General features: G+C 40.3%; 4 protein-coding genes across 5 annotated transcripts in view; 1 reads left to right on the forward strand and 3 right to left on the reverse strand.

Moving 5' to 3' along the window:
* The window catches only part of LOC138045566 (uncharacterized), a 5,127-nt gene extending 3,198 nt beyond the window's left edge, over positions 1-1,929 (reverse strand). Inside the window, exon 1 of the mRNA XM_068892111.1 lies at positions 1,091-1,929. Within this exon, the coding sequence (XP_068748212.1) occupies positions 1,091-1,862 (772 nt within the window). The 5' untranslated portion in view covers positions 1,863-1,929. The remainder of the gene's footprint in view (positions 1-1,090) is intronic.
* Positions 1,930-3,197: 1,268 nt separating this feature from the next.
* LOC138045565 (uncharacterized) lies at positions 3,198-6,049 on the reverse strand. Of its 2 annotated transcripts, none has more exons than XM_068892109.1 (3): positions 5,985-6,049; positions 4,730-5,535; positions 3,198-3,728 (listed from the first exon to the last, which is right to left on the reverse strand). In XM_068892109.1, the coding sequence occupies exons 1-3, from the start codon at positions 6,035-6,037 to the stop codon at positions 3,583-3,585; spliced, it is 1,005 nt and encodes a 334-aa protein (XP_068748210.1). In that variant the 5' UTR covers positions 6,038-6,049; the 3' UTR covers positions 3,198-3,582. The 2 variants fall into 2 exon arrangements, with proteins under 2 accessions (XP_068748210.1, XP_068748211.1); XM_068892110.1 differs by lacking the exon at positions 5,985-6,049 and adding an exon at positions 5,699-5,910.
* LOC138045567 (uncharacterized) lies at positions 6,050-20,961 on the forward strand. Its single transcript, XM_068892112.1, has 5 exons — positions 6,050-6,553; positions 10,179-10,375; positions 15,167-15,236; positions 15,607-15,803; positions 19,403-20,961. Exons 1-5 carry the CDS (start codon positions 6,473-6,475, stop codon positions 19,422-19,424), a joined length of 567 nt encoding a protein of 188 aa, XP_068748213.1. The 5' UTR covers positions 6,050-6,472; the 3' UTR covers positions 19,425-20,961.
* Positions 20,962-21,792: 831 nt separating this feature from the next.
* Positions 21,793-24,218, reverse strand: LOC138044480 (BTB/POZ domain-containing protein 6-like). Its single transcript, XM_068890983.1, has one exon. It carries the CDS (start codon positions 24,114-24,116, stop codon positions 22,797-22,799), a length of 1,320 nt encoding a protein of 439 aa, XP_068747084.1. The 5' UTR covers positions 24,117-24,218; the 3' UTR covers positions 21,793-22,796.

Consider the following 24,218-nt stretch of genomic DNA (forward strand, 5'->3'; position numbering starts at 1 on the left):
TTGAAAGCACTTGTTCGCTCGCATTTTAGAACAAAACTAGCAAACAAATAAACTATTTATTTATGTCCAAAAGAGTACAGATAATTGATATTTAATTCCAGCTGAAAATAAAGATTTGAGTTTCATTCCTGAACAAAGGGAAAACCGATTAAACCACTTTTTAATAATACGCATCCGTAAAAATAACGAAGAGTTTAGTTCTGTTTTGTCGTTGTCGTTCTCTTTCGCTCTCGTTTTGTTTTTGTTCTAGACATAGGTCCTCTAAGCATCATGTAACCTTATCAGAACTTCTAAAGATATGCCAAAAATTGCCATACAGAGAAAAAAGCACCTCTAAACAAATTAAAAATAAACAAAGCTTTAAGTTTAAGTGTGGACCACAGCTATCATGATATGTCAAACTGGATTGAAACCAGCGCAAAATGCAGAAAGAAAACATCTTCCAAACCGTTTTCCACCTAGACACGAAAAGCATTAACTGTGTAAGAACTATAGTTGACGTTTTATGGCCGTTTAGTCCCGTCGAGCCACAGAAAGGGCGCAAAAAATGAAGCCTCGTTTATGTTTAGGTGAGTTAACCTGGGTTGAGCCAGCGAGCCAATCGAAAACCAGTACCTTGTCAGCGCTCAACTTAAAAAAAGCTCACTTCAATAAGCTCTAAACTAGAGCCCGCAATATGGTTACCGGATACCTTGATTTGACAGGTGTCAATTGACCATAACATGGATGTCCAATATCAAAGTTGTATGCTATAAACTGGCGTGATACTGGTCACATTGGCATACATGGAGGGGTGGACGGACGGTCGATGACGTCATAGCTACAAAACCAAAATTTCTCGCATCAATGGGTTGCCATGTCTATAGCACATAATACTTCTACCTATTTTGTTGGTAATAATAACCGCTGAAAACAGCTAAATATTGTTACAATTCGAAGGGCAAACCGCCTTCCCCATACAAGACATAAATGCCTTACTCAAAAGGAATTCTGTCAATTTGCTTGCTCATAACTTCTATGCGGGACGTAAAGACCTTATCTTTCGAACTGGATTAAAATGATACTCTAACATGTATAGAACTGAACTAACCGTGTGCCTTTTCGTCGAGAACTAAACAGACATGGCATCCGTCATCCTCACTTACTGCTTGGATATTTGTGAGGTTGTACTGATTCGCAAACCCGATTATGGCTTCTTGGGCTCGAAGGCGAGCCTCGGCGCTTCTGGCTGTTACACAATTCTTGACAGCAAAGCCAACTCTTGGTTCTGATGGATGGTAGAGTATAGCAGTGAGCGGTGGAGACGGGATCGCCGACGGACCAAGCGTACTTGTCCTTGCCGCTGTTCGACGGTACTTTCTGACGGCTTCAACCTCCTGCTTGAAATATGTCTTGAAAGGATACTGCCGAACATTCATCACGTAACTGCTGTGCGTGGCATTCCTGCAAGCTCTCCATTCTTTTGTAACTGACCTTGTCGAGGGCCAGTTGGGAATTTCATGCTTTCTCGTATCATAGATACTGAGGTACTGTTCCACGTCTACACAAAGATGAACATGGAACTTGTCCTTGTCACTTCCCCATTTACCAAAATGGAGAGACAAAGTGGCAGACTTTTGCAGTTTATAGTGAGAAACCATCGTCATTGCTGCCTTCACTATCTTAAGCTTTGCTCCCGGAGCTAAGGAGTTATAACGAGTTATAGATTTTCTATCGCGGGGCACAATGATAAAATGAGGTCGAGGAGAGTAATAGTCGAAAACCACCTTAAATGTGTCGCATTTCTCATTTGAAGGCAAGAGATCAAATTGGTCCCCACTTGCGTTTAGTTGGCCATGTTGATTTCCCCCTGATGCGAACATGTTTGCATAGATAAGGCAAAGGATGAGAAAAACAGGGCAAAATTAAAAGACTTGATGGTTTTATTTCGAAACAATTCACAAGGTCTTCAAATCCAGTATCACGGCCCCTTCCGTGATTGATCCTTCTAAAGCAACCAATCACATAACGTCCTTGCGCTTAGGAGTCAAGGCAACGCGTAGACGTCAACCACGTTTCCCTTCCCCTTGAGTATACAATCTTTTCCCAGAAAAATCTCATTTCTAGGAATTACCCGAGTTATTTATAGATTTGACCCTAATTGGGCACTGCATGTCCTTGCTTTACAATCAGCATCCCTGTCTGAACTGAGCTGTATCAGCGCGCATACTCTAAACAAACATTGCAGACCAACTTATTTTCCTGCTACAGTCAAACGCAGGAAAATGCATTTCGCCATGTTTTGCCTCTAATCTCAGTGATCTCAAGGTGAAAATGAAGACTCATAGATTTGATTCCATTACCCAATATACTAATACTTCAGTTTCTTTGATACGAGTTTTATACCATGACACGAATCATTCATTATCAAACAGCTTTTCCTTTTCACCCATGACGCATAATTTATTAATAGGGCTTTTTAAGGCAACATCAGAGGGTAAGCTAGCACACTGAATCGCTTTCAAAGGATTTCCTTGTGGATGGAAGCACCTACCGCAACAGCAGCAGAAAAAAACAAACCCTTAATATACATATAATCCTAAGCAAAATGTACTTGTGTGTTATGTTCGAGGTATTTGCGGTGATACAAACCTGACAGTTGTTGCTTTTATAGAGGAACTGAAAAAGAATTATGCTGTTATAGAGCACAGCATTACTACAACCACACATTAGAATGTCTCTCAAGTTTATGCTCCTTCGCGTTATTATGGATTGTTCATGGCTGAGTCGCGGGGAGATACGTCTCGGAGATTCTCATTCATAGGAACATCCTTAGAGGAGTATGGTAGGGAATTTCAAGAGTGTAATTTTGAAAACATCCTCTTTGATTTTTGTTGCATCAGGTGGTGACGTTAGAATTCTAATTACAGCTATTTCATGTGAAATATGAGTACATTACCAAGATATTAAATTCATGATCTACCACACAAAACGTCGGAGCACACCACTAGCAAAATATCTTACCTACACCGGAGTATATAATACTGTATTCCTGCGAAAATATTAAGGGAATTTCATGCACATAACTACCACTCCATCACCTTTACATTGCTCTGCATTCCCTTCCACCACTCCATTTCTCATCTCTACCTCAGGAAATGGGTCGCTGGTATTCAACCAAGAAAACTCCATCCAAAATTGGAGTAATGTCTAAATTATGAAGTTTTCATGCACACCTTTATTATCAATAATTCCATCACATAATCAGAGAAACTAAGCTCGTGTGTATACTTTACTATAAGTACACTTTACAGTTTGCATGTCTACACTAGGAGTCTTCATTTTAATATATCTTCACAGAGTCATGTTTTCTTCAGTAATGGTCTGTGACTATAGTAACTGATTTCTAAGTTATTCGGCAAGGTCCCTCTGTTTGTTTTCGATTGTTTGTGGATGCAGTCAGTGAAATCCTATAAAAACGCCATCGAATGTTTAAACGCAAACTGAACTCACCTAAATACAACTGCTTTTTAGACTAAACGAACAAAAAAGTAAGAACCGGATTCGTAATGAGTGAACTTCTGAAAACCTAAGATGGAAAATTCAGGTGTACACTTTGTAATCCTCCATACTGCTAAATTTCTTGAACCAGTCATCTCGCTTGTCATGTGGGCAGAGATCCCTGTAGAACTTCAGTCCAGTGATTTGAATATATCCAACCAGGACCTGAGAGTCTTCCAGAACGAAGCCTGCAATATTGAATTAAGAGAAATGAAGAAAACCACACAATGATTTGTTCAGACCGTTTCGTCTTAGTGGTTGTGGCGGTTGCAGCCCTCCACAATACTAATGAATCCATAACGACAGAACAGAAAGTTAGGGCTTAAAAATATACTTATTCTAGCACACAATAATTATGCAGGGATTCGGCAGTGATTCGGTTGCTCAATGAAAAGTTGGCTGCAAGAGTGTGTTAGTCTGAGTTAGGGTGATTCAACCATTGATGGCCAATATCTCAGGAGATTTGAGTCCTAAATTAAACCAAACGTTATAAGTCTGTGAAGTGTTACTTAAGCTCAAGTCGAGAATATCCCAAAAGCCAGTTTTGTAAAGCTACGTTGTAGTGGATTTGAATTCGCGTTGTTCAAGCTGCGTATTTTTGAGCCAAAAGTTTGTTGAAAGCCGATCCATGCAGTCGTCATGAGTTGAGTGACTAACGGAAAAACTTAAAACTTAAGTTAAACTTAAACTTAACTTAACTTAAACGAATCCAACAATCGTGTTCATGATGCCGGTTAGTCAAGGTAACGCCGAAAAATTTCTTTACTTTTCTGAACACAAAAACTCTTACTGTGATTGTTTTTGGAAGAGATAAGCTGGTATGTTGTATGTTAACCACCGAGAGCTAGGGAAGGCCATGGCGATTGCTACAGTGGTCACTTAAAAAGTAGCTTAAAATTTATCCTTATTCTAATTACCTTTTGATTATTGAACATGATTCTTTTACCTATCTTTAACGTTAATGGCGTGAATACTACGGCCGAAAACAATTAGAGTGGACAGTGAACTCGTGGAAAGTCGCTCTCTCCTATGAAGAAAAAACCGAAAAAAAGAAATTCCTCACTCGATTGAACCAGTCTTGCTTCAGTTTCTAAGTTAAACGTAAATATGCAGCATTTGAAACTGAAATTAAAAACTAGACTAAAATAAACTTTTTAAAATCTTAGTATTAAACAAGATTTGAACTAACCATGCGAATTTTCGTCGAGAACCAAACACACGTGGCATCCATTGTCATCTCCTTTCACGTTCATGTCCGTGAGCTTGTTTTGGCTTGCAAACTTGACTATGGTTTCTTGGGCTTCAAGGAAAGACTCGGCGCTTTTTGGTTTCGCGGATTTCTCGACAGCAAAGCCAACCCTTGGTTCTGACGGATGATAGAGAATAGCGGTGAACGGTGAAGACGGGCTAAGTGTCGCTTCTGCTGAAGTTGGCTTTGATCGACGGTACTCTGTAACAGCTTCAACTTCTTCCTTAAAATACGTTCGTAGAGGATATTGTTGAACATTTGTCGCGTAATTTCTAGGATCTTTGCTCGCTTTCCATTGTTTAGTCACGTACTCTCGCGATGGCCAATTGGGAATTTCTCCTTTTTTACTCTCGTAAACACTGAGATATTTCTTTACGTTAGAACAAACATGAGCGTGGAACATGTTCTTTGTAGTTATCCAGGAGCCAAAATGGAGAGACAGAATAGCGGAGTTTTGAAGACCATAGTGAGACACCATAGCCATTGCTGCGTTCACCACCTTCAGTCTTGCCTCTGGCTTCAACGAGTTGTAGTCAGTTCCAGGTTTAGACTTATCGCGAGGCAAAATGATAAAATGCGCTCGAGGAGTGTAGTAGTCGAAGGCCACCTTAAATGTGTCGCATTTCTTGTCTGGGGGCATCAGATCAAATGGTGTCCTTTCTTCATGTCGTCGTTCGTATTCATCTGAACGAGGTCGCTTCCAGTTTCCCCGTTCGTGTTCATCTGACGATCGGTGCTTCCTTGCTCTGTAATCAGACATTTTTTTGAACGCAGTTAGCTCAAGGAAAGAAAGAAATAGGGCCAAAAAATACCTGATTATTGTAGCAGGGCAAGAAAATAACGAAACCAGTTTCTCGGTCAATACCCTGCATGATGCTCCTGAATCAACCAATCAAAAAATGCCTTTACCTCTGGGTGTCAAGGAAACCCTAGCACGTCAGCCAATGCCATTGTTCTCTGTGAGTGGAACGTTTTCCCGGAAAAAGAAACTGAAATCTCTTCTAGGAATTATCGACTCGTTTATGCGTCCATTTAGCTGCTGAATTGATATTGCTGCTAAGAATAAGTGTTAAAGTTGTCACACAACTTCGCGTTATTAAAATGCACTGGAAGTACGTTCTTATCCAGAAGTTGAAAATGATTTCTTTCCGGTAAGGAATACATTATGTTTTTCGAGATGGAACGTACCTCCTACCTTTGTAGGTCACTCAGCAGCTGTTTGTCACAGTTTGGACCCGCATACATCATTAATTATTTTTGTATCGTCCTACCAATCTCAAAAGTTTCACTTCCGCACTATGATTGGCCAGGCACACATGGACGTCAATCAACTTTCATTTTAAGTCGCGGATACGCGAAGCGTATAAACGGCTATTGTTAGGGGTCAGAATATGGAAATTTGTCACTCACTGAGATGTCACGACCAACATCGATTTTTTCAAAATATACCAATTTGTTACTTACTCAATTGAATACAAATCGATATGACAACGACCAATATCGATATTCCGTAGTTTCGACTTTCCGAAGTAATGCAGCAATACGTTCAAACATTCTTCGACATTTCTTCGTTCCGACGGGATTGATACTCGTTGCAGTCACCATGTGTTACCGAGTCATTGCTTAGCAGTGTAGCTGTTTGGGAGACTAAAGATGTAACTGTGCTGTGTGTGTAGAAAATGAATGCCAAGAGTCTTCGACTTCTTGAGACATTTGCTTGTCAATCCGCCAAGCTCACAGGGGGTTTTTCCAGCTGGCCGGATGGTGAGATTTTTGCGAGTGAATATTTTATCATTTGACTACCGTAATTATCTTGAAACCAGAATGTGTAGACGGTAAAACAGTTAGACTCACTCGTGCGAAAGGTTGCTATTGATGATGTCTATCTGTTCAGAACTGTTTTTCATGATGAATTTGTACACGTTGTTCAATGTTATCCAATAAAGTGATGGTGGCGAATGGTACCTCGAAAAACGTGGGTCTCGGAAAATTTTGCCAGGATCTCGAAATCTCGAAAGCGCTTTTGTTAAGTCTCAAAGTCTCCTTTTTGCATGGTTCGTTTTTTTTTTTTTTTTGAGTCTCGAAACTTTTTTACCAAGGAGTTTTTTAACTAGAATCTCGGGGCGTCTCGGTAAATCTCGGATAGTTTGCCATTCGCCACCCCTTAAAGCAAGATACTGAAAATCACAAGTACTGTGTTTATTTCAAGGTCAAACATAGTTGAGAAATATCGTTGCACTGTTTTGGGAGTTCAAGTTTTTTTTTTCTCTAAGGCCATTCCCCCTTTTTTTTCTTCTTTTAGCGTCGAATGCGTTTCCTGATATCGGGTCGATCGGTCGGATTGAAAAAAAGAAACCTTAAAAAAAATCACAAGACTCTTCACCCAAGACCAACGTAGAAGCTCAGAATACTTTCAAGTAGTTTTAACTCTAGCCAAGACTTAAACATTAATTTAGCTACCCATTTTTAAAAAGGAATTTAATATCTTCAAAACCCATTCAAACGTATAGCAACTGATCGCAACAGAAGTCCAATATTGTAAGCAATGTATCCATGACTTCTTCACAGTTTTCCTTTGATTCTGAGTGGGAAGAATGTCTTCCCGGAAATCTATTTCCCAGAAAGACCTTTTCTGGGAACTGAAGTATGACTTCCGGGTTGCAGTTGCGTACGAAGTCCGCACGGGCAATCGTGGCTCGGAAGTGAAATTGTAGTTCTCAGAAAAAATGACGTTTCCGGGAAATACTCTAAGCCTCTGCACAACTATTCTAATATTTTTGGCATATTTAGAAGTTTCCAAGATATTCAGAAAATATTAAGATATTTCGAGAATTTAATAACATTTAGAAATATATATTCACAGCTTTCTTTAGCTGATCCGTATTTCGTAAAACATAAACAAGTGAAAATTGGCGATAGGAAAGAACGACGTGACATGGTGACACCATTTTCAAGTTCAAATGCATTAACGGATAAACCGTCAGAAATATTCGCTCAAGATTAAAATACTTTTTAATTAAATATGCAATGTCACGCAAATAGTTCGTGCTTTCCCTCTATTTTCTGGAAAACAATACTCAGTTCTCTACCAGAAGCAACCCAAGTTCAGCGATTTCCTACTTGAAAAATGTATTCTAATGATCGATAATGATTTCATATCACTAAAAGCCCTAAAGCAGGTAACATTGAAGTCCCTGAATCTTCTTCCTCTACTCCCTTTAGAACGACAAGGAGATTTTTGCCTTGGTGTTTCAAAATCGGTTCATTAAAAAAAAAATTATTTAGAGGGGTTTTCGAGATATTAGGAAGATGTTTTGTGATATGTAGTAATTTTGTAAGAATTTCTGGGAAGATATTTAGACGATCATACTTGGATTTTTAAATTATTATCATTATTTTACGTAATAATTGTGGAAAGGCCTAACGTATAGCCCATATTGTGATGAACAATTTGACATTAATCAAACAACGTACCTAACATCAACTGCAGAGATTATCTTCTGGTGGACATATTTAACATCGAAAGATTTCCCTCTACAAGCGCGCTAAAATGGGGGCCAATTAAATTCGGAATTGCTTAAGTGCCTCTGATTCCTAAATCTTTTCTTAGCCGTCTGGAAAATTCTTCTGTTGTTGATCACATTGGTGAAAAAATTCAAAGTCGTATGATTTTCCCTCGACCAGCGACACCTTCTCCCTCCCATCTCTATTACCCCAGACCAGGGACACTTTCTCCCTCTCGTCATCCCAATCACGCAAACAGAAGGCAGATAATCTGGTTCAATCCTCCCTTCTACCTCTACATCTACATGATCCAGCACTCGGCAAAGTCCCTTTTTGACTTGTGGCTGCTTCTGCTTAGGTGGCTTCATACACCACAAGCCTTTTTAGAGACATCACCGACAAGCCGGCCACTTCCGCTGGAGAGAACAGGACAGCCACAACACCGCGGACTTTATCCACCGCCGCACCGGTGGCTCAGTTGGTTGAGCTTCGAGCTGTCACGCAGGAGATCGCGGGTTCGAACCACGGCCGGATCAATATTCAGGATCTTAGAATAACTGAGGAGAAAGTGCTGCCTTTGTAATTTCATCTGCAAATGGTTAGACTTTCAAGTCCTCTCGGATAATGACTGTAAACCGTAGGTCCCGTCTCACAAATATCTTCATAAGTTCCCTGTGGGACGTTAAAGAACCCAAGCACTATTCGAGAAGAGTAGGGGATAAAGTCCCCGGTGTTGTGGCTGTCCTGTTAAATATAAATGTTCTCTCCAGCAGAAGTGGCCGGCTTGTCGGTGATGTCTATTAAAAGGCTTGTGGTGTGTGAGGCCAGCTAAGAAGAAACAGCCACAACTGAGTCAAAAATTTAAAAGGGACTTTGCCGAGTGTTGGAACATGTAGATGTAGATGTAGATTTTCTGGGAATTTTCAAAATTCGGAAAATACGCGCCACTTTGGTTAACCGCCGCGTTTTTAAGGGGATTGAGTCGAGCTTGGTCTGTGACGTCAGCCAGGGAGGACAAATGGTTTGTTTCAGAATCAAATTCCAACAGCGGAGTAATTTGACATAATTTGTTTTTGTTTCTATAATTTTTAACCTTTTTTCCCTAAGTTCTACTGATTAAAATTTTTGTTAAAAAAAAGTTGTTTCCATGAAGGTAAACTATATATATTTTTTCAGAAAGTACTTTTTGTGTTCTTTCAAACGAGATATGGTAAACTGCTCTGCTGTAAATGATTCGTGAGATATCATGTGAAGAATATCGTGTTAAATTTGGCCTTTAAAAATGAAATGAAATTTGTTTACCCACGGAACACCTTTAAGAGCGCTCAGGAGCTCGTTGAACATGTGTCCGTGCATTCCGGATTGAATTGGAATTTGACAGTGTTGGTTTTTGAGGGGAGGGGAAAACCGGAGTACCCGGAGAAAAACCTCTCGGAGCAAGTAGAGAACCAACAAACTCAACCCACATATGACACCGGGACCGGGAATCGAACCCGGACCACATTGGTTGGAGGCGAGTGCTCTCAACACTACACCATCCTTGCTGCTTCATATTGTACTTAACTTTAGCGACGATTTTAATTAAGCGACATTTAATTTTGGTGCATTTTAACTTAGTGATTTTTAGAAAAAATTGCTAAATTAAAGTGTAAAATTTCATGTAATAAGGTACTCAACTGTTCGGATATATATTCATGATAAATTGCCTAAGTTATAGCAACATTATAACTGATATAGTTTATAAAAAATAAGGAAATAGCAGTTTTAATTTACACAATAATTTTTTCAATTTTTTTAATCAACACACGCACACAATAGAAAGCGGGGACAACTTTTGTCAGAACTCTTACTAGATATAGTAGTTTTATTTTCCTCCCGTCTTCAGAAAAGTACAATGCCGCGGATATTGCAGGGACGCCCGGGACGAATGAAGGAACTTTTTATTGACAACATGAAAAAAGCTGAACCAAAAGCACGAGGAAACGCCCACGGAACGCTCCGGGACTGCATGAGGAAAAGATATGAATTGCACGATTCAAGGCGTATTGGACACGAAAAGGCATTGTGCGAGGGAACTCACAGGTAAGGCACGGTGTAACAAACCGGAAACACATGGGGGACCAAGAGAAAATGAGGGGACAGAGAGGGAGGCTCCTGGTCCAGCCCTTGGGATATGTCATGTCCACGAAAGTTATTTTTAGACGAGCGGAAGTCTTCCGAGACGTCCGCATGCTGGCCTACCTCGGTCCGATGCTTGAAAGAAAATAAATATTCATCAGCCTTCCACGTGCGCCGTCATTTTCTCTTTTCACTAAGAACCTAAGAGCGAGGCAAGACTGCATGCGGACGTCTCGGAAGACAGACTTCCGCTAGAACAAAGACTTCCGCTCGTCTAAAAATAACTTTCGTGGACATGACATATCCCGGCCAACGCCCTGAGCCTCCGTCTCTGTCCCCTCATTTTCTCTTGGGGGGACCCCAAGATGAATGCACAGGGAACGTAGGAGAGACCTCACCAGGAAACTGAGGTGGGGCGGACTGTGTTGCATATGGATGAATGCACAGAACAACGAATAAAGCGTTTTAACTCACGTGTCCAGCAGCCATATTGGATTACTGAAACAAAAGAAAGTATTTGCTTAAAAATGTAGTTCAATTCACTGAGGATTCATTTGGTACACCATCATGGCCACCATTTCTTTGTTTTGGAACACTAACAGGGCAGAAAAGAAATGCAATTTCTGGCTATTTAAAGACGAACTAGTCAGAATTATGATTCTGACGGCACGATGGAAAGGCTGGCGGGGTGTCATGGGACGTATAGGGACTATTAAGGCATTCAGTCTTCGTGTTCGTCCACTTATTATCAAGTTTTTGTTATAACAGCTTGTGTGTATAATTGTAGGTGTTGTTCGTTATTGGTTTTGAATCCTTTCCTCGGGGTATCGTGGTAGTGCATTAGATGAGGAATACGTACTTTTAGCCACATCTAAAGGGTGGGGTTTTAGTGGTTTTTCATATCTTGCGTCAGGTTTTAATTGTTAGAAACAATGGTTGTATTGTGCAAGGATACACATCATGTTATAAGACGGAATACATTTGCAGAATACATCTGTCAGATGACTGACTGACGCATCCTCATACACTATTCACATTGAATGTCTCGTGTTAGTGTAGTCAGAACGTTTTATTTATGCGCATAGCTCAGCTGGTACAAGCACATTAATTAAACCAACGATAGGAGGGCTCGAGATGAGTTAAAGAAACTTGGAAAATACCTGTATCACTCCGTGTTCCTTTTGGTAATAGGATGCAAAGCTGAGCTTATTATACCACAAATATATAGAGGATATTACACAGTGGCGAGAAGATATGAATTTTATGTTCTCGTGGCAAGAACAATATCTCACGAGTGAGCGAAGCGAACGAGTGAGATATTGTTCTTGCCACGATAATATAAAATTCATATCTTCGAGCCAACGTGTAATGTTCTTTTTATTACATGGAGACTAGAAAAAATAGAAAAAACCAATTCAACAAAAGCAAAAGACGGGAATCGTGACGTCATTGAACGATACGACACTCACAAAGGTGACATACGGAAAATATGCCACTCGGGTCCCGGATGAAGTGGCGTATGGAATCTACGAGTGGTTTAGTTCCCAGTAAAACACTCTCCTCCATATAATAAATACAAATAAAAATCAAACTAAAGTGGAAACAAGTTTTACTAGACCATACACTTTAACTTGGTTGGAATTCCAAACACGGTTCTGTGATAAGTAACAACAATAACAGCAAAAAGGCAAGATTGAGAACCAACAGTAACTAGCTTTTAAGTTTGTGCTGGTTAATGAATTGGACTGAATCACAACTTTAGTCTTGAAATGAATAGTTTAGCTTGTGGCGATATATTGGCGCAGACAAAAAAGAGCTGGCAAAAAGTTTGGATGAAAATTGAATGTTTAAAATGCTCAAGATAAATCGATAAATCCTTCTTTATGTATGGAACCTCTTCCCCCGGGTTATGGCATCTTGGAAAAAGTACTGTTCACTTAGAGCTGTGGTAGTATCTCCGTTGCCCAAGTTTGGAATTATCATTTTTAACGAGTGATAGTCTAGCGAGAGGGAGTTGTAGTACTTTAGTTAGCTACAAGCAGTTTGCAGAAAGAGTTGAGACACTCACTGTTGATAACCGTACAATGCGTGTCATTCAAGTCAGCGCATCTCCAACCCCCCTTCCCCCCCAAGCAAAGTTGTTTCCATTTCCACTTGGCACTCAGATTAAAGGGTATCAACATTGAAAAAGGAGAGGGGGAGGGAGGGGCGTTCACCCTTTTCTTATGAACCGTGAGAAGAGGGGTTTTAGGAAGAAGAGGAGGATTTTCCATTCAGTGTCTCAACCTTTTTGCAATTGCTTGTAGGGCAAAATTCACTCACTTGCTAGGTCAGTCGATGGGTCGTAAACATTTTGTTTTTGTTTTTGTGGTAATTCCTCTGACCAGTGTATTCCGCTGGAGGGGTTGACGTTTGCCTTCCCATTGTGACGTGAACAACATGACTGCCAAAGCGAGGAACTTATCTTTCGCGTTTGGAGTCAAACATGTACCAATTGGAATCTGGTTACCGATTACCGATTCTAGATTTTCAGTTGGTTACCGATTTACCGTTTGGTGTATAAACAACATTTTTCAATCCAAACCAGCAAAATATCTACATCAAAGAAAGTGTCCCATTATTACTTCATGTAAAATCAACAAATACATTACTTGCAAAAAATTTCGGACGATTTTAATTTCGGAGAAAAAGATATCTGAAAATTAAACCATTCGAAATTTTAACGTCCGAACTTCAAAGTTCTTAGTTTCGTTGGATCATGTGTACTAAAGGCAACCGCGGTCGAGTGTCCATCGATACCAACGATCGACACTTAATCGACATGTCTATCGGGTGATGTTCAGTCGACACTTGGGGGACATGTCGATCGACACTCGGTCGATACTCGCCCGAAAAGGGTCGATAGTCGGTGGAATGGCGACCAACTCATGTGTCGGGAAGCAGTTACGACTACGACATCGCCACAAAACAGTGATATCATTGATTAAAAGTGCATAAATAATCGTGCTGCACTTGCAGCACGGATTTTAGCAAGTATCTTAGCCGGCCTCTGCATGATAACGACGAAGTGAAACATGATCAGCAAATTTGACTTGGGTTTTGACGACGACGTAAGCATGCAACAGAGAATCCTTCATTCTCCATTTTAACTCTGAAACCGCTCGTACCAATATATTTTGGATCAATTTTACTATAGATAGTGTCGGCCGACATGGCGACCGACATGTCGGTCCATATTTTTAGGTTGCTTCGCCCACATTGTAGGACGTAAACGATAATGAATAATCGCGAAAGACTTAACGATCGAGCAAAGTTATATTCTGAGGTGACGTTTTCGTCGACCGTTGCCTTCGTAGATCTTAAATTCCCTAATATCCTTATCGCGACCGCTGGTCGGCCGATAGACTGTCGACCCTCGGACAATACTCTACCGACGCTTAGCTGAGTTTTATTGGTTTTCAAACTTTATACCATTTTTAATAGTTGATTATTATTATTATATGGCTCTGTCGCACAAGAACTGGGAACTACCAAATTCACGAATTTGATTGGCTGAAATCTATATTGACCACGGTCTAGATTTTGCCAACTAGACCGGTAATGTTTTGCGGTAAAAAAGTTGCAAACTAAAATTTTTGTCGACCAATATTTATTCATGCAAGTGCCAAAAAGCGTGATAGGAAAAAAAGGTAAGGAGGAAGAGAAAACTTTGGCAGAATTAAGTTCAGCTCATCGCCACACATCCCCGTTTGCAAGCAAAATGTCAGTTACCCTAGTACAAACCAGTTGCATTAAACGAATTAAATTGTTCTTGTTTGCCATATAATAAACATCTTCTTAACCAAGCTTAGTCAGTCTGTATATATGGAAGAATCTTGACCTCGGTCGTGTGTACAGACCTCACTGCGTTCGGTCTGTACTCACGACCTCGGTCAAGATTCTCCAATACAGACCTCCTGCTCGGTTGATAAGAGCTAATTATGATATCTCTTAGTCTTACAAATCTCGTCTTGCCGGTCCGTTTTTTAAGTTACGGATCCTCGTTTTTCCCCATTATGGCCTGCGCGCTTTGTGTTAGTTTGGCCATAAATCAAAGAGGGGAAAAACTCAGTCCGTTACTTGCAGTACGTACCTCGAACTCGGTGAGTAAGAGGTATCTAGAAGTCGAGTGTGATGAACCGATCACCCCAATGACTGATAAATAAATAGTGCAAAATAGTCACGAGAAGCTAAAAGAGCACACCTTTTTTTTTTCTTTAATATACTGCCAACGTTCTGCATGCGTATTTCTCCTTATGTCGGACAAAATGTGATAGAATTTCCGGACGCGATAATACACTATAAATGTTAACGCGATTTAACACTAACTACTCTTATATAAAACAGATAAGCAAACTGAATAACGAACAACGTCAAAATGTAAATTATTGCTGTTTGAAAAAAAAGGACTTTCATCGTACACAACATAGAAGACCGCAGTACTATTCCACCGCGAATTTACGTTCCATAATAACAACCTTTTGAAGTGTCTCCAACAATCATAAGCGTCTTATTAGCTTTCTTTTCAGCCCCGTAAAATAAGTGAACTTTTCAATTCAGACACGTTTATTGATCAAAGTAATGGTCTAACGTCTGTTGAATATAGACCCATTTAACATTAAACGTATATTCCAAACTTGAGAATCCTCCACCCCATTCAAATTTCTAAACATTTTATTTTCTGAGCTTCCTGGTATATCTTGTACCGCATTGCAGACAACACTTATGTCAAAGAGGATTCTGTTCAGCATATATCTTGCAAACGACGATGAAAACATCCATTTGGGTGAGTATCACCATACATATCCTCCACATAAATTCATGACGGTATTCTATCAGAAAGTTAGGGTTCGTATTACAATTCATTTTATTGAACTTTTCTTTTGCTGTCGACCAATTGCTTTTCTCGTGTTGCGTGTGTACCCCAGTGACCGGGTCGACGAAATGCAGGGAGTGATTAACTGTTCTGTAATTCAAACGCAGTCGTCTTTGTATCTGGTGATATGCTGCCCACTGGTTGGTCGGTGCACAATTATAACTGACTGACTGACTTTTTCAATTGTTTTTAATCAACACACGCACACAATAGAAAACGGGGACAACTTTAGTCAGAACTCTTACTAGATATAGCAGTTTTATTTTCCTCCCGTCCTCAGAAAAGTACAATGCCGCGGATATTGCAGGACGCCCGGGGACGAATGGAGGAACTTTTTATTGACAACATGAAAAAGGCTGAACCAAAAGCACGAGGAAACGCCCGCGGAACGCTCCGGGACTGCATGAGGAAAAGATATGAATTGCACGATTCAAGGCGTATTGGACACGAAAAGGCATTGTGCGAGGGAACCCACAGGTAAGGCACGGTGTAACAAACCGGAAACACATGGGGGACCCCAAGATGAATGCACAGGGAACGTAGGAGAGACCTCACCAGGAAACTGAGGTGGGGCGGACTGTGTTGCATATGGATGAATGCACAGAACAACGAATAAAGCGTTTTAACTCACGTGTCCAGCAGCCATATTGGATTACTGAAACAAAAGAAAGTATTTGCTTAAAAATGTAGTTCAATTCACTGAGGATTCATTTGGTACACCATCATGGCCACCATTTCTTTGTTTTGGAACACTAACAGGGCAGAAAAGAAATGCAATTTCTGGCTATTTAAAGACGAACTAGTCAGAATTATGATTCTGACGGCACGATGGAAAGGCTGGCGGGGTGTCATGGGACGTATAGGGACTATTAAGGCATTCAGTCTTCGTGTTCGTCCACTTATTATCAAGTTTTTGTTATAACAGCTTGTGTGTATAATTGTAGGTGTTGTTCGTTATTGGTTTTGAATCCTTTCCTCGGGGTATCGTGCTAGTCAGGAATACGTACTTTTAGCCACATCTAAAGGGTGGGGTTTTAGTGGTTTTTCATATCTTGCGTCAGGTTTTAATTGTTAGAAACAATGGTTGTATTGTGCAAGGATACACATCATGTTATAAGACGGAATACATTTGCAGAATACATCTGTCAGATGACTGACTGACGCATCCTCATACACTATTCACATTGAATGTCTCGTGTTAGTGTAGTCAGAACGTTTTATTTATGCGCATAGCTCAGCTGGTACAAGCACATTAATTAAACCAACGATAGGAGGGCTCGAGATGAGTTAAAGAAACTTGGAAAATACCTGTATCACTCCGTGTTCCTTTTGGTAATAGGATGCAAAGCTGAGCTTATTATACCACAAATATATAGAGGATATTACACAGTGGCGAGAAGATATGAATTTTATGTTCTCGTGGCAAGAACAATATCTCATAAAATTCATATCTTCGAGCCAACGTGTAATGTTCTTTTTATTATATGGAGACTATAAACAACATTTTTCAATCCAAACCAGCAAAATATCTACATCAAAGAAAGTGTCCCATTATTACTTCATGTAAAATCAACAAATACATTACTTGCAAAAAATTTCGGACGATTTTAATTTCGGAGAAAAAGATATCTGAAAATTAAACCATTCGAAAAGTTCTTAGTTTCGTTGGATCGTGAGTACTAAAGGCACCCTCGGTCGAGTGTCCATCGATACCAACGATCGACACTTCATCGACATGTCTATCGGGTGTGGATGAGACCCTATCGACATGTTCAGTCAACACTTGGGCGACATGTCGATCGACACTCGGTCGATACTCGCTCGAAAGGGTAGATTGTCGGTCGAGTGGCGACCAACTCATGTGTCGGGCAGCAGTTACGACTACGACATCGCCACAAAACAGTGATATCATTGGTTAAAAGAGCATAAATAATCGTGCTGCACTTGCAGCACGGATTTTAGCAAGTATCTTAGCCGGCCTCTGCATGATAACGACGAAGTGAAATCAGCAAATTTGACTTGGGTTTTCAGTGACGACGACGTAAGCATGCAACAGAGAATCCTTCATTCTCCATTTTAACTCTGAAACCGCTCGTACCAATATATTTTTAGGATACTTCGCCCACATTGTAGGACGTAAAAGATACTGAATAATCGCGAAAGACTCATGATAGAGCAAAGTTATATTCTGAGGTGACGTTTTCGTCGACCGCTGCCGTCGTAGATCTTAAATTCCCTAATATCCTTATCGCGACCGCTGGTCGGACGATACTCTACCGACGCTTAGCTGAGTTTTATCGGTTTTCAAACTTTATACCTCTTTGTCTTAATAGTTGATTATTATTATTATATGGCTGTGTCACACAAGAACTGGGAACTACCAAATTCACGAATTTGATTGGCTGAAATCTATATTGAATTTGATTGGCTGAAATCTATATTGACCGCGGTCTAGATTTTGCCATCTAGACCGGTAATGTTTTGCGGTAAAAAAGTTGCAAACCTCGGTCGTGTGTACAGACCTCACTGCGTTCGGTCTGTACTCACGACCTCGGTCAAGATTCTCCAATACAGACTTCCTGCTCGGTTGATAAGAGCTAATTATGATATCTCTTAGTCTTACAAATCTCGTCTTGCCGGTCCGTTTTGTAAGTAACGGATCCTCGTTTCTCCCCCTTATGGCCTGCGCGCTTTGTGTACATGTTAGTTTGGCCATAAATCAAAGAGGGGAAAAACTCAGTCCGTAACTTGCAGTACGTACCTCGAACTCGGTTAGTAAGAGGTATTTAGTAATCGAGTGTGAGTGTGATCATCCGAATGACTGATAATAGTGCAAAATAGTCAAAAGCTAAAAAACACACTTTTTTTCTTTAATATACTGCAAACGTTCTGCATGCGTATTGCTCCCTGTTTCGCACAAAAATTTCGGACAAAATTTCCGGACGCGGTAATACACTAACTGTTAACGCGATTTAACACTAACTACTATTATGTAAAACAGATAAACAAACTGAATAACGAACAACGTCAAAATGAAAATTATTGCTGTTTGAAGTAAAAGGACTTTCATCGTACACAACATAGAAGACCGCCATGCTATTCCACCGCGAATTTACCTTCCCATTATAACACGTTTTCTAATCAATCATTTTTTCCCCAGAATAAACCTATTCAAGTGTTCCAACAATTAGAAGCGTCTTATTAGATTTCTTTTCAACCCCATAAAATTGGTGGACTTTTCAGACACGTTTATTGATCAAAGTAATGGTCTGACGTCTGTTGAATATAGGCTCATTTAACATTAAACGTATACTCCAAACTTGAGAATACGTGTGTACCCTAGTGACCGGGTGGAAAACAAGGCAAAATACATACATCTTATCCGATGGTTTCACATATAATACGCGCGGAAATTTTGCGAGTTGCGTAGTATTTTTCCGAGCCCCGCAGGGGAATTATTCGATGTTAAACCATCGAATAATTATTATTCCACTACAAAAATGTTTTATTTTGCTTAAATTTTATTTGGTAAGCGTTCTCTTGGCTAAATATGGTAAAATGGCGTAATAGTCGAATAATAAAAAGGCAGTGATTAACTGTTCTGTGACTCAAACGCAGTCGTCTCTGTATCTGGCGATATGCTGCCCACTGGTCAGTGTGCACAATTGAACCGGGTTGTACTTGGCGTTGTATAATGCCCAACAGAGTGGCCGCATTTCGTCGCAAGAGCTGCAGGTATGGTTGGCACGTACTGTGTATCGAACAAGCCACTGAAGTACCCATTTCTCTCTTCCAGTGGGGCTTCCCCTATGAAAATGCGAACGAAGATCATGTGTTATGTTCTCGTTTGGACTGTGAGCAATGCAGTCACGCCCAGAAAATAATGCATATATAGCGAGTTTCAATCGAGTGTCGTAAAACCAAAACCAAAACCAAAGTAACAATGTGCACGCGCAAGCCACGATTGGTTTTGGTTTCACTTCTGATTGGTTGAAAAAGTGGCGCGAGAATTTTGAACCAATCACTGAGTGAAGTAATGAAAAACTAAAGCCATTCGCTAATTACTTCTATTCCAGATTTACTGAGTTTGATGAGTGAAACGAGTCCGATTACGAGTCCGATTACGATGCCAAGGAACACAACGCCGAACAAGACGTAAAGCACCGGGTGTTGTATTCAGTTAGTTGTGATTCGGTTGAGTGTAGACCCATTGACAGAATAAGAATGACATGGACCACTGCTGGATAAAGCGAGCCAATACCTGGCAACAACATTAAAAGGGTCAATTCTAAATCTCTCTTAATGTCCGTTTATATGTTTTAGGGTACGTTTCTGAACACCGAAAGCTTTCAGTTAGTTCACGACAGCCGCGAGTTTCACCTCTTAAATGCGCAAATGACAAATTGTTTTTAAACTGGCTAAAAGGAAACAATTTAACTGACCAGTGGCATTTGTAACTCCGCTTTACTCAAACAAGTAGGTTGATCAATCAATTTATCACTGTGTTGACAAAAGATGTTTGTGCACATCAAATCTTCTTGTAATACTGCATAATGTGTCAACGTTAGACAGAAGCTTAAGAGCTCTGTACAGAAAGATTCCTAAATAGCGATAGCGAAACTCGTAGCATGTAGCGAATTGTTGTGATTTGTAGCGAGTAGTAGACTGCAAGCAGCATTTTTTGCTAAACTAAAATAAGTGCCAAACCATAGCGAGCGTGAAAGGCGTGCATCACAGAAAAGAAACAATAGCTTAACTCCATCAGCAAAAACGCGAAATAACTCTTTCTAATTCATTAGCAATCACCATTCCAAGTTTCAGAGAAATTGATCCATCGGCAAATATTTTACGAATTTTTTTAGCCAAGGCGATGAAGGCGTAATACTAACCTTAGTAATAACTGAGCGTTTTCAAAACCAACAAACAGCACCGCTGATTATGATAATGCTTTGTACTTTCTGCTCTAAACTAAAAGGAAGCGCATTTGGCAATGACAAGGAACAAGCGGGATCAGTGGCTTTGCGCTGTCTTGTTATCTCACGACAATATTGTTTATGATATTAGAGAACCCATAATTTTATAATGGAGGGCGAGTCTTAAAGTTCTTGCCAGATCTATATTTGATTGGTCACAAGTTGCAAAATAGAGTTCTCAGTTCAAAGGCCTATGTAGCAACAATTCCAAACTAAGATGCGCTCCCCAGCACCCTCTCTATCTTGATATGGTATTGTATATTATATATTTTACATTGTAGTGCGTGTGTTAAGCCCGGTCGTCAACACATTGGTGACAAAGCACAATTTTCTACGTTTATTGGGAAAAAAGCTGGAAAAAATACCATTTTTCTCCGCGACAAACAAAATTACGTATATCGCATGCGCAGAATATACGTTGAGTACGCACGACGAATATTGAGCGCGCTATGACCACATTTGGACATTGTCACAATGTGTTGAATAATAAAAAATTATATCAGGAGTTTGAGTAGCCAATCAGCGCTGGCGTTCAGCGCTAACTACTGTTTTAGTATATACTAAAGAGAAATACACCATAGTCGGTATATAGGATTTGGATTGCTCTAGGACGCACGCTATGTTATAATTCAGTTTGTCCAATAAAATGGCCACAGTAAAATTGAAGTCATCGTTCTCTTTCTTGTCTTTCGGGCTCAACCAACCTGTCTCAGTCTGAAACCCTCTATTTCTAAGAGTTCCTGTCTGGGAAACCATGATCCTAAACCCCATTCGTCAGTTCGCGTCTTTCATGCTTCCAAAGGCGTAGCCAAGGAAAGAAAGTCAAATCAGTCAGGTACATTAGAAAACCATAGCAAACACTGACCCTCTCTTTTACATAAGAGAGATCTCATACAGCTCACCGTGTCGGATTTACAGTCTTGGAAATGGTTCTGAATTCCGACGATTTATCGAAACAACGCATAGCACTGATGATGACTGAATGCAATTATTGCGAAACGACGGTTACGAGGCCAGCAAGGCGCTTCTAAAGTGACATTTGGCTCGGTTCTTCCCAACCCTCCCCCTTCCCTCAGTTTCCCTGAAACCATCAGGGATTTTCCAAGTCTTAAGGTGAGGTTTGCATAAACTCTGGTATATTTACTTGCGTCTTTAGTTCCAACGGCTGCGACGAATTCCCACTTTCAGCACAAAAATCTGGCTCCACACTCCGAAAATCTCGGTAAAGTACACGGGACGGTAGATTTTCGAGTCTAAACAGAACAAACTGAAGGCATCTTAGGCACTCTACCAGAAATTATAGGAGGGCCGAGCACATCTTTAGCGGCGTGCTCGGCACTCCAAACAGTATTGGTACCGTGCTGATGTTTTGCAGTGCCGCGCCAATTCTAGTGTGAGTGTAAAAGGGGTTTTAGTGGTTTTTCGCGTCCGAGACTTTTCCAAAGGCGTAGAATCAATGCCAACTTTCTGAATGGGGGAAATCAATCGCCCCTAACCCAGGGACCTCTTCTTTATTGTTCAAGTTTATCAAGCAAAATTTACACTGGATTGATAAGCACGCCTCTCCATGCCGTACCTTTTGCCAAGAAGACAGAATCAAGCGGGCATTTACTCTTTTCTTGCAAAGTATCTATGGTCTCTATGGAGTTTCGTAAAAGCGTGATTAAGAAAGGCAGTGCCTTTTTAAGTACTGGCTAAAGATAATTTATTCCTTCGCCATTCAATGGTAATACCACCAGTTAAATCCTTCTCCAGGATCCGGTGCTTCCCTTTTAAAAAACGCTAGTTCTTGTTTGTACAGTTAACAGGAAATAAGAAGTTTTGTTCTGAATATCAACATAGTCGTTGTGACATCATCATGAAATAGTCTTGGGCGATTAAAACAAAGTAAGTTCAATAAATACCCTCATGCCCATGTAAAATGATGAGCAGCCTGATGCATAAATGGAATGAAATAAATCCTTTGTAACTACCGGTAGAGCGGTTTTCAAATGAGTGTCGTAAAACCAAACCAAAGTAATTACTTTGGCCAATCAAAAAGGACGGAGACAATCCAGTAAACCAATCAAAACTCGAAGTAATTACGCGTAGCCGACACAAAGCGTGGAAAAATGTGCACGCGCGAGCCACGATTGGTTTTGGTTTCACTTCTGATTGGTTGAAAAAATGGTGCGAGAACTTTGAACCAATCACTGAGTGAAGTAATGCAAAACCAAAGTAATCCACTAATTACTTTCGACACTCAATTGAAAACTGCTCTAATTCAATTCATTCAATCCAATAAATATGTTCTTTGGCCTCGGCAATATCCTCTCACAAATCTTCTTACCATTTTTCATTAACTTTGCCTTATACGCAATGCGTACTGGACAAAAGCTTACGTGTAGCCGTACCCTCCCCCACTTCAGTCTACCTATGTCATATCGATGTTTACATTAAAAAAAAATAGAAGTCATCGCCATGACTACAATACGGACATTTTTAATTATCTTGCCAACTACTCTTTAAGCTCAGAGAAAATTAACTCATTAACCCGCCCGGTTGGAAGTAAACGAGGATTTACGAAAGTAAACTTGACACCAGAACAAAAGATGATACTCGAACCACCGATGCCGTACCCAGATGGAGGGCCATGGATTTTTGAGTATATTTCGTAGCAGTAATCTTTTGTTAAAGGAACCGGCTTCTCAAACAGAACATCAAAAACAAAACACCGCTTGGACTTATGGAGTATCGATGAAAATGGACCTGCTTCTAGTGAGAAGATCATCTTACCAAAGGGAGAATTCCGTGCATCTTTGAATATTCTGAGCTCAACAGAATAAACTGCGTCCGACTTACTGCCAAAAAAGTTTACACCATAGAGTTCAATGTCACGGTCAACAATGAAAGACACCATGTTTTCAAATTCTGACTTCTCTTTGCAGCTAAATTTCACTACATTAAACCTACTACAGCGCATCAACATAGGCCCGCGTTTTGAAACTGGAAATTCCATTGGCGAACTTTTCACTGCACTGAAATGTTTAATCAAATTGTAAACTTCATCGTCCGAGAGAATTCTGGTGTTTATAACAACTGCGGAAAATTCATCCTGCGTCATAATGGGAAAGCGAATTGCTTTTATGATCCGTTCTCCGATGATGTTTCTTTTCTCTCTTCCATCTGCGACTACATCTCGCCTTGCCAATTCCTTGTCTGCCCACTGAACCACACCTTTAAACAATTCCACCTCCGGGATGTAAAGGGTATCCCTTTTAACAAGTTCTTCAAGTAAAGGTCTGTCAATTATTCCAAATCCTTCCGATTTCACAGCAGCGTTGGTTTGTTTGTCGATCAACTTCCAGCATCGATTAACTAGCTTCTCCTCGTCATATTTCCGTGCAGACACCAAGATGGTAAATACGTTGGATGGATCCAAGTGATCCTGCAGATATTCCGTGCATTTAACGGCCAGAGAAGGCACCATATATTTCTTCGCTAAATACAACACTCCCATAACATTACTTCCGCTTAAGGTCACTTCATCGCTGTACAAATAACGAAACAACTCCAACAGACTCTCGTACTCACAGTCAGGCATTTCAATGGAGTCACTAGTCTCCGCTAGGTCACCGTAAAACATGGCTTCAAACACAGGACTGCCAATCGATAGCATTAACTTGTGAGCTGGAATCGCTTGTTTGCTTTCACTTTCGTCATCGCTCTTGCGAACCACAAACTTCACATCGCTGAAGAGGTCGTTGTTGAACATAAACGTAGTTCTTTCTCTGATAGTGGGTTTCTTTGTTTGCCAGTTTTCCTCACGGAACGACATGTTTTCATGAGGAGCTTAACTTGGGTCAGGAATGTGGGTCCCCGCTGTTTAGGTAAAAACAAAATAACCAAAATCTCAGTGAGAGTTGTAACAAGACTCACA

The sequence above is a fragment of the Montipora capricornis genome, chromosome 4 (genome assembly GCF_036669925.1).
Source record: "Montipora capricornis isolate CH-2021 chromosome 4, ASM3666992v2, whole genome shotgun sequence".
Lineage (NCBI taxonomy): Eukaryota > Metazoa > Cnidaria > Anthozoa > Scleractinia > Acroporidae > Montipora > Montipora capricornis.

Bases quoted from the DNA above. Each gene is read 5' to 3' on its own strand.
- LOC138045565 (XM_068892109.1), bottom strand. From the start codon at position 6,037: ATGATGTATGCGGGTCCAAACTGTGACAAACAGCTGCTGAGTGACCTA. The intron at 5,536-5,984 runs GTAGGAGGTACG...GTCTGATTACAG, and splicing joins CTGCTGAGTGACCTACAAAG to AGCAAGGAAGCACCGATCGT. The intron at 3,729-4,729 runs GTTAGTTCAAAT...TCAATATTGCAG, and splicing joins TCTCGACGAAAATTCGCATG to GCTTCGTTCTGGAAGACTCT.
- LOC138045567 (XM_068892112.1), top strand. From the start codon at position 6,473: ATGCCAAGAGTCTTCGACTTCTTGAGACATTTGCTTGTCAATCCGCCA. The intron at 10,376-15,166 runs GTAAGGCACGGT...ACCGCATTGCAG, and splicing joins TTGTGCGAGGGAACTCACAG to ACAACACTTATGTCAAAGAG. The intron at 15,237-15,606 runs GTGAGTATCACC...TCCCGTCCTCAG, and splicing joins CGATGAAAACATCCATTTGG to AAAAGTACAATGCCGCGGAT.
- LOC138044480 (XM_068890983.1), bottom strand. From the start codon at position 24,116: ATGTCGTTCCGTGAGGAAAACTGGCAAACAAAGAAACCCACTATCAGA.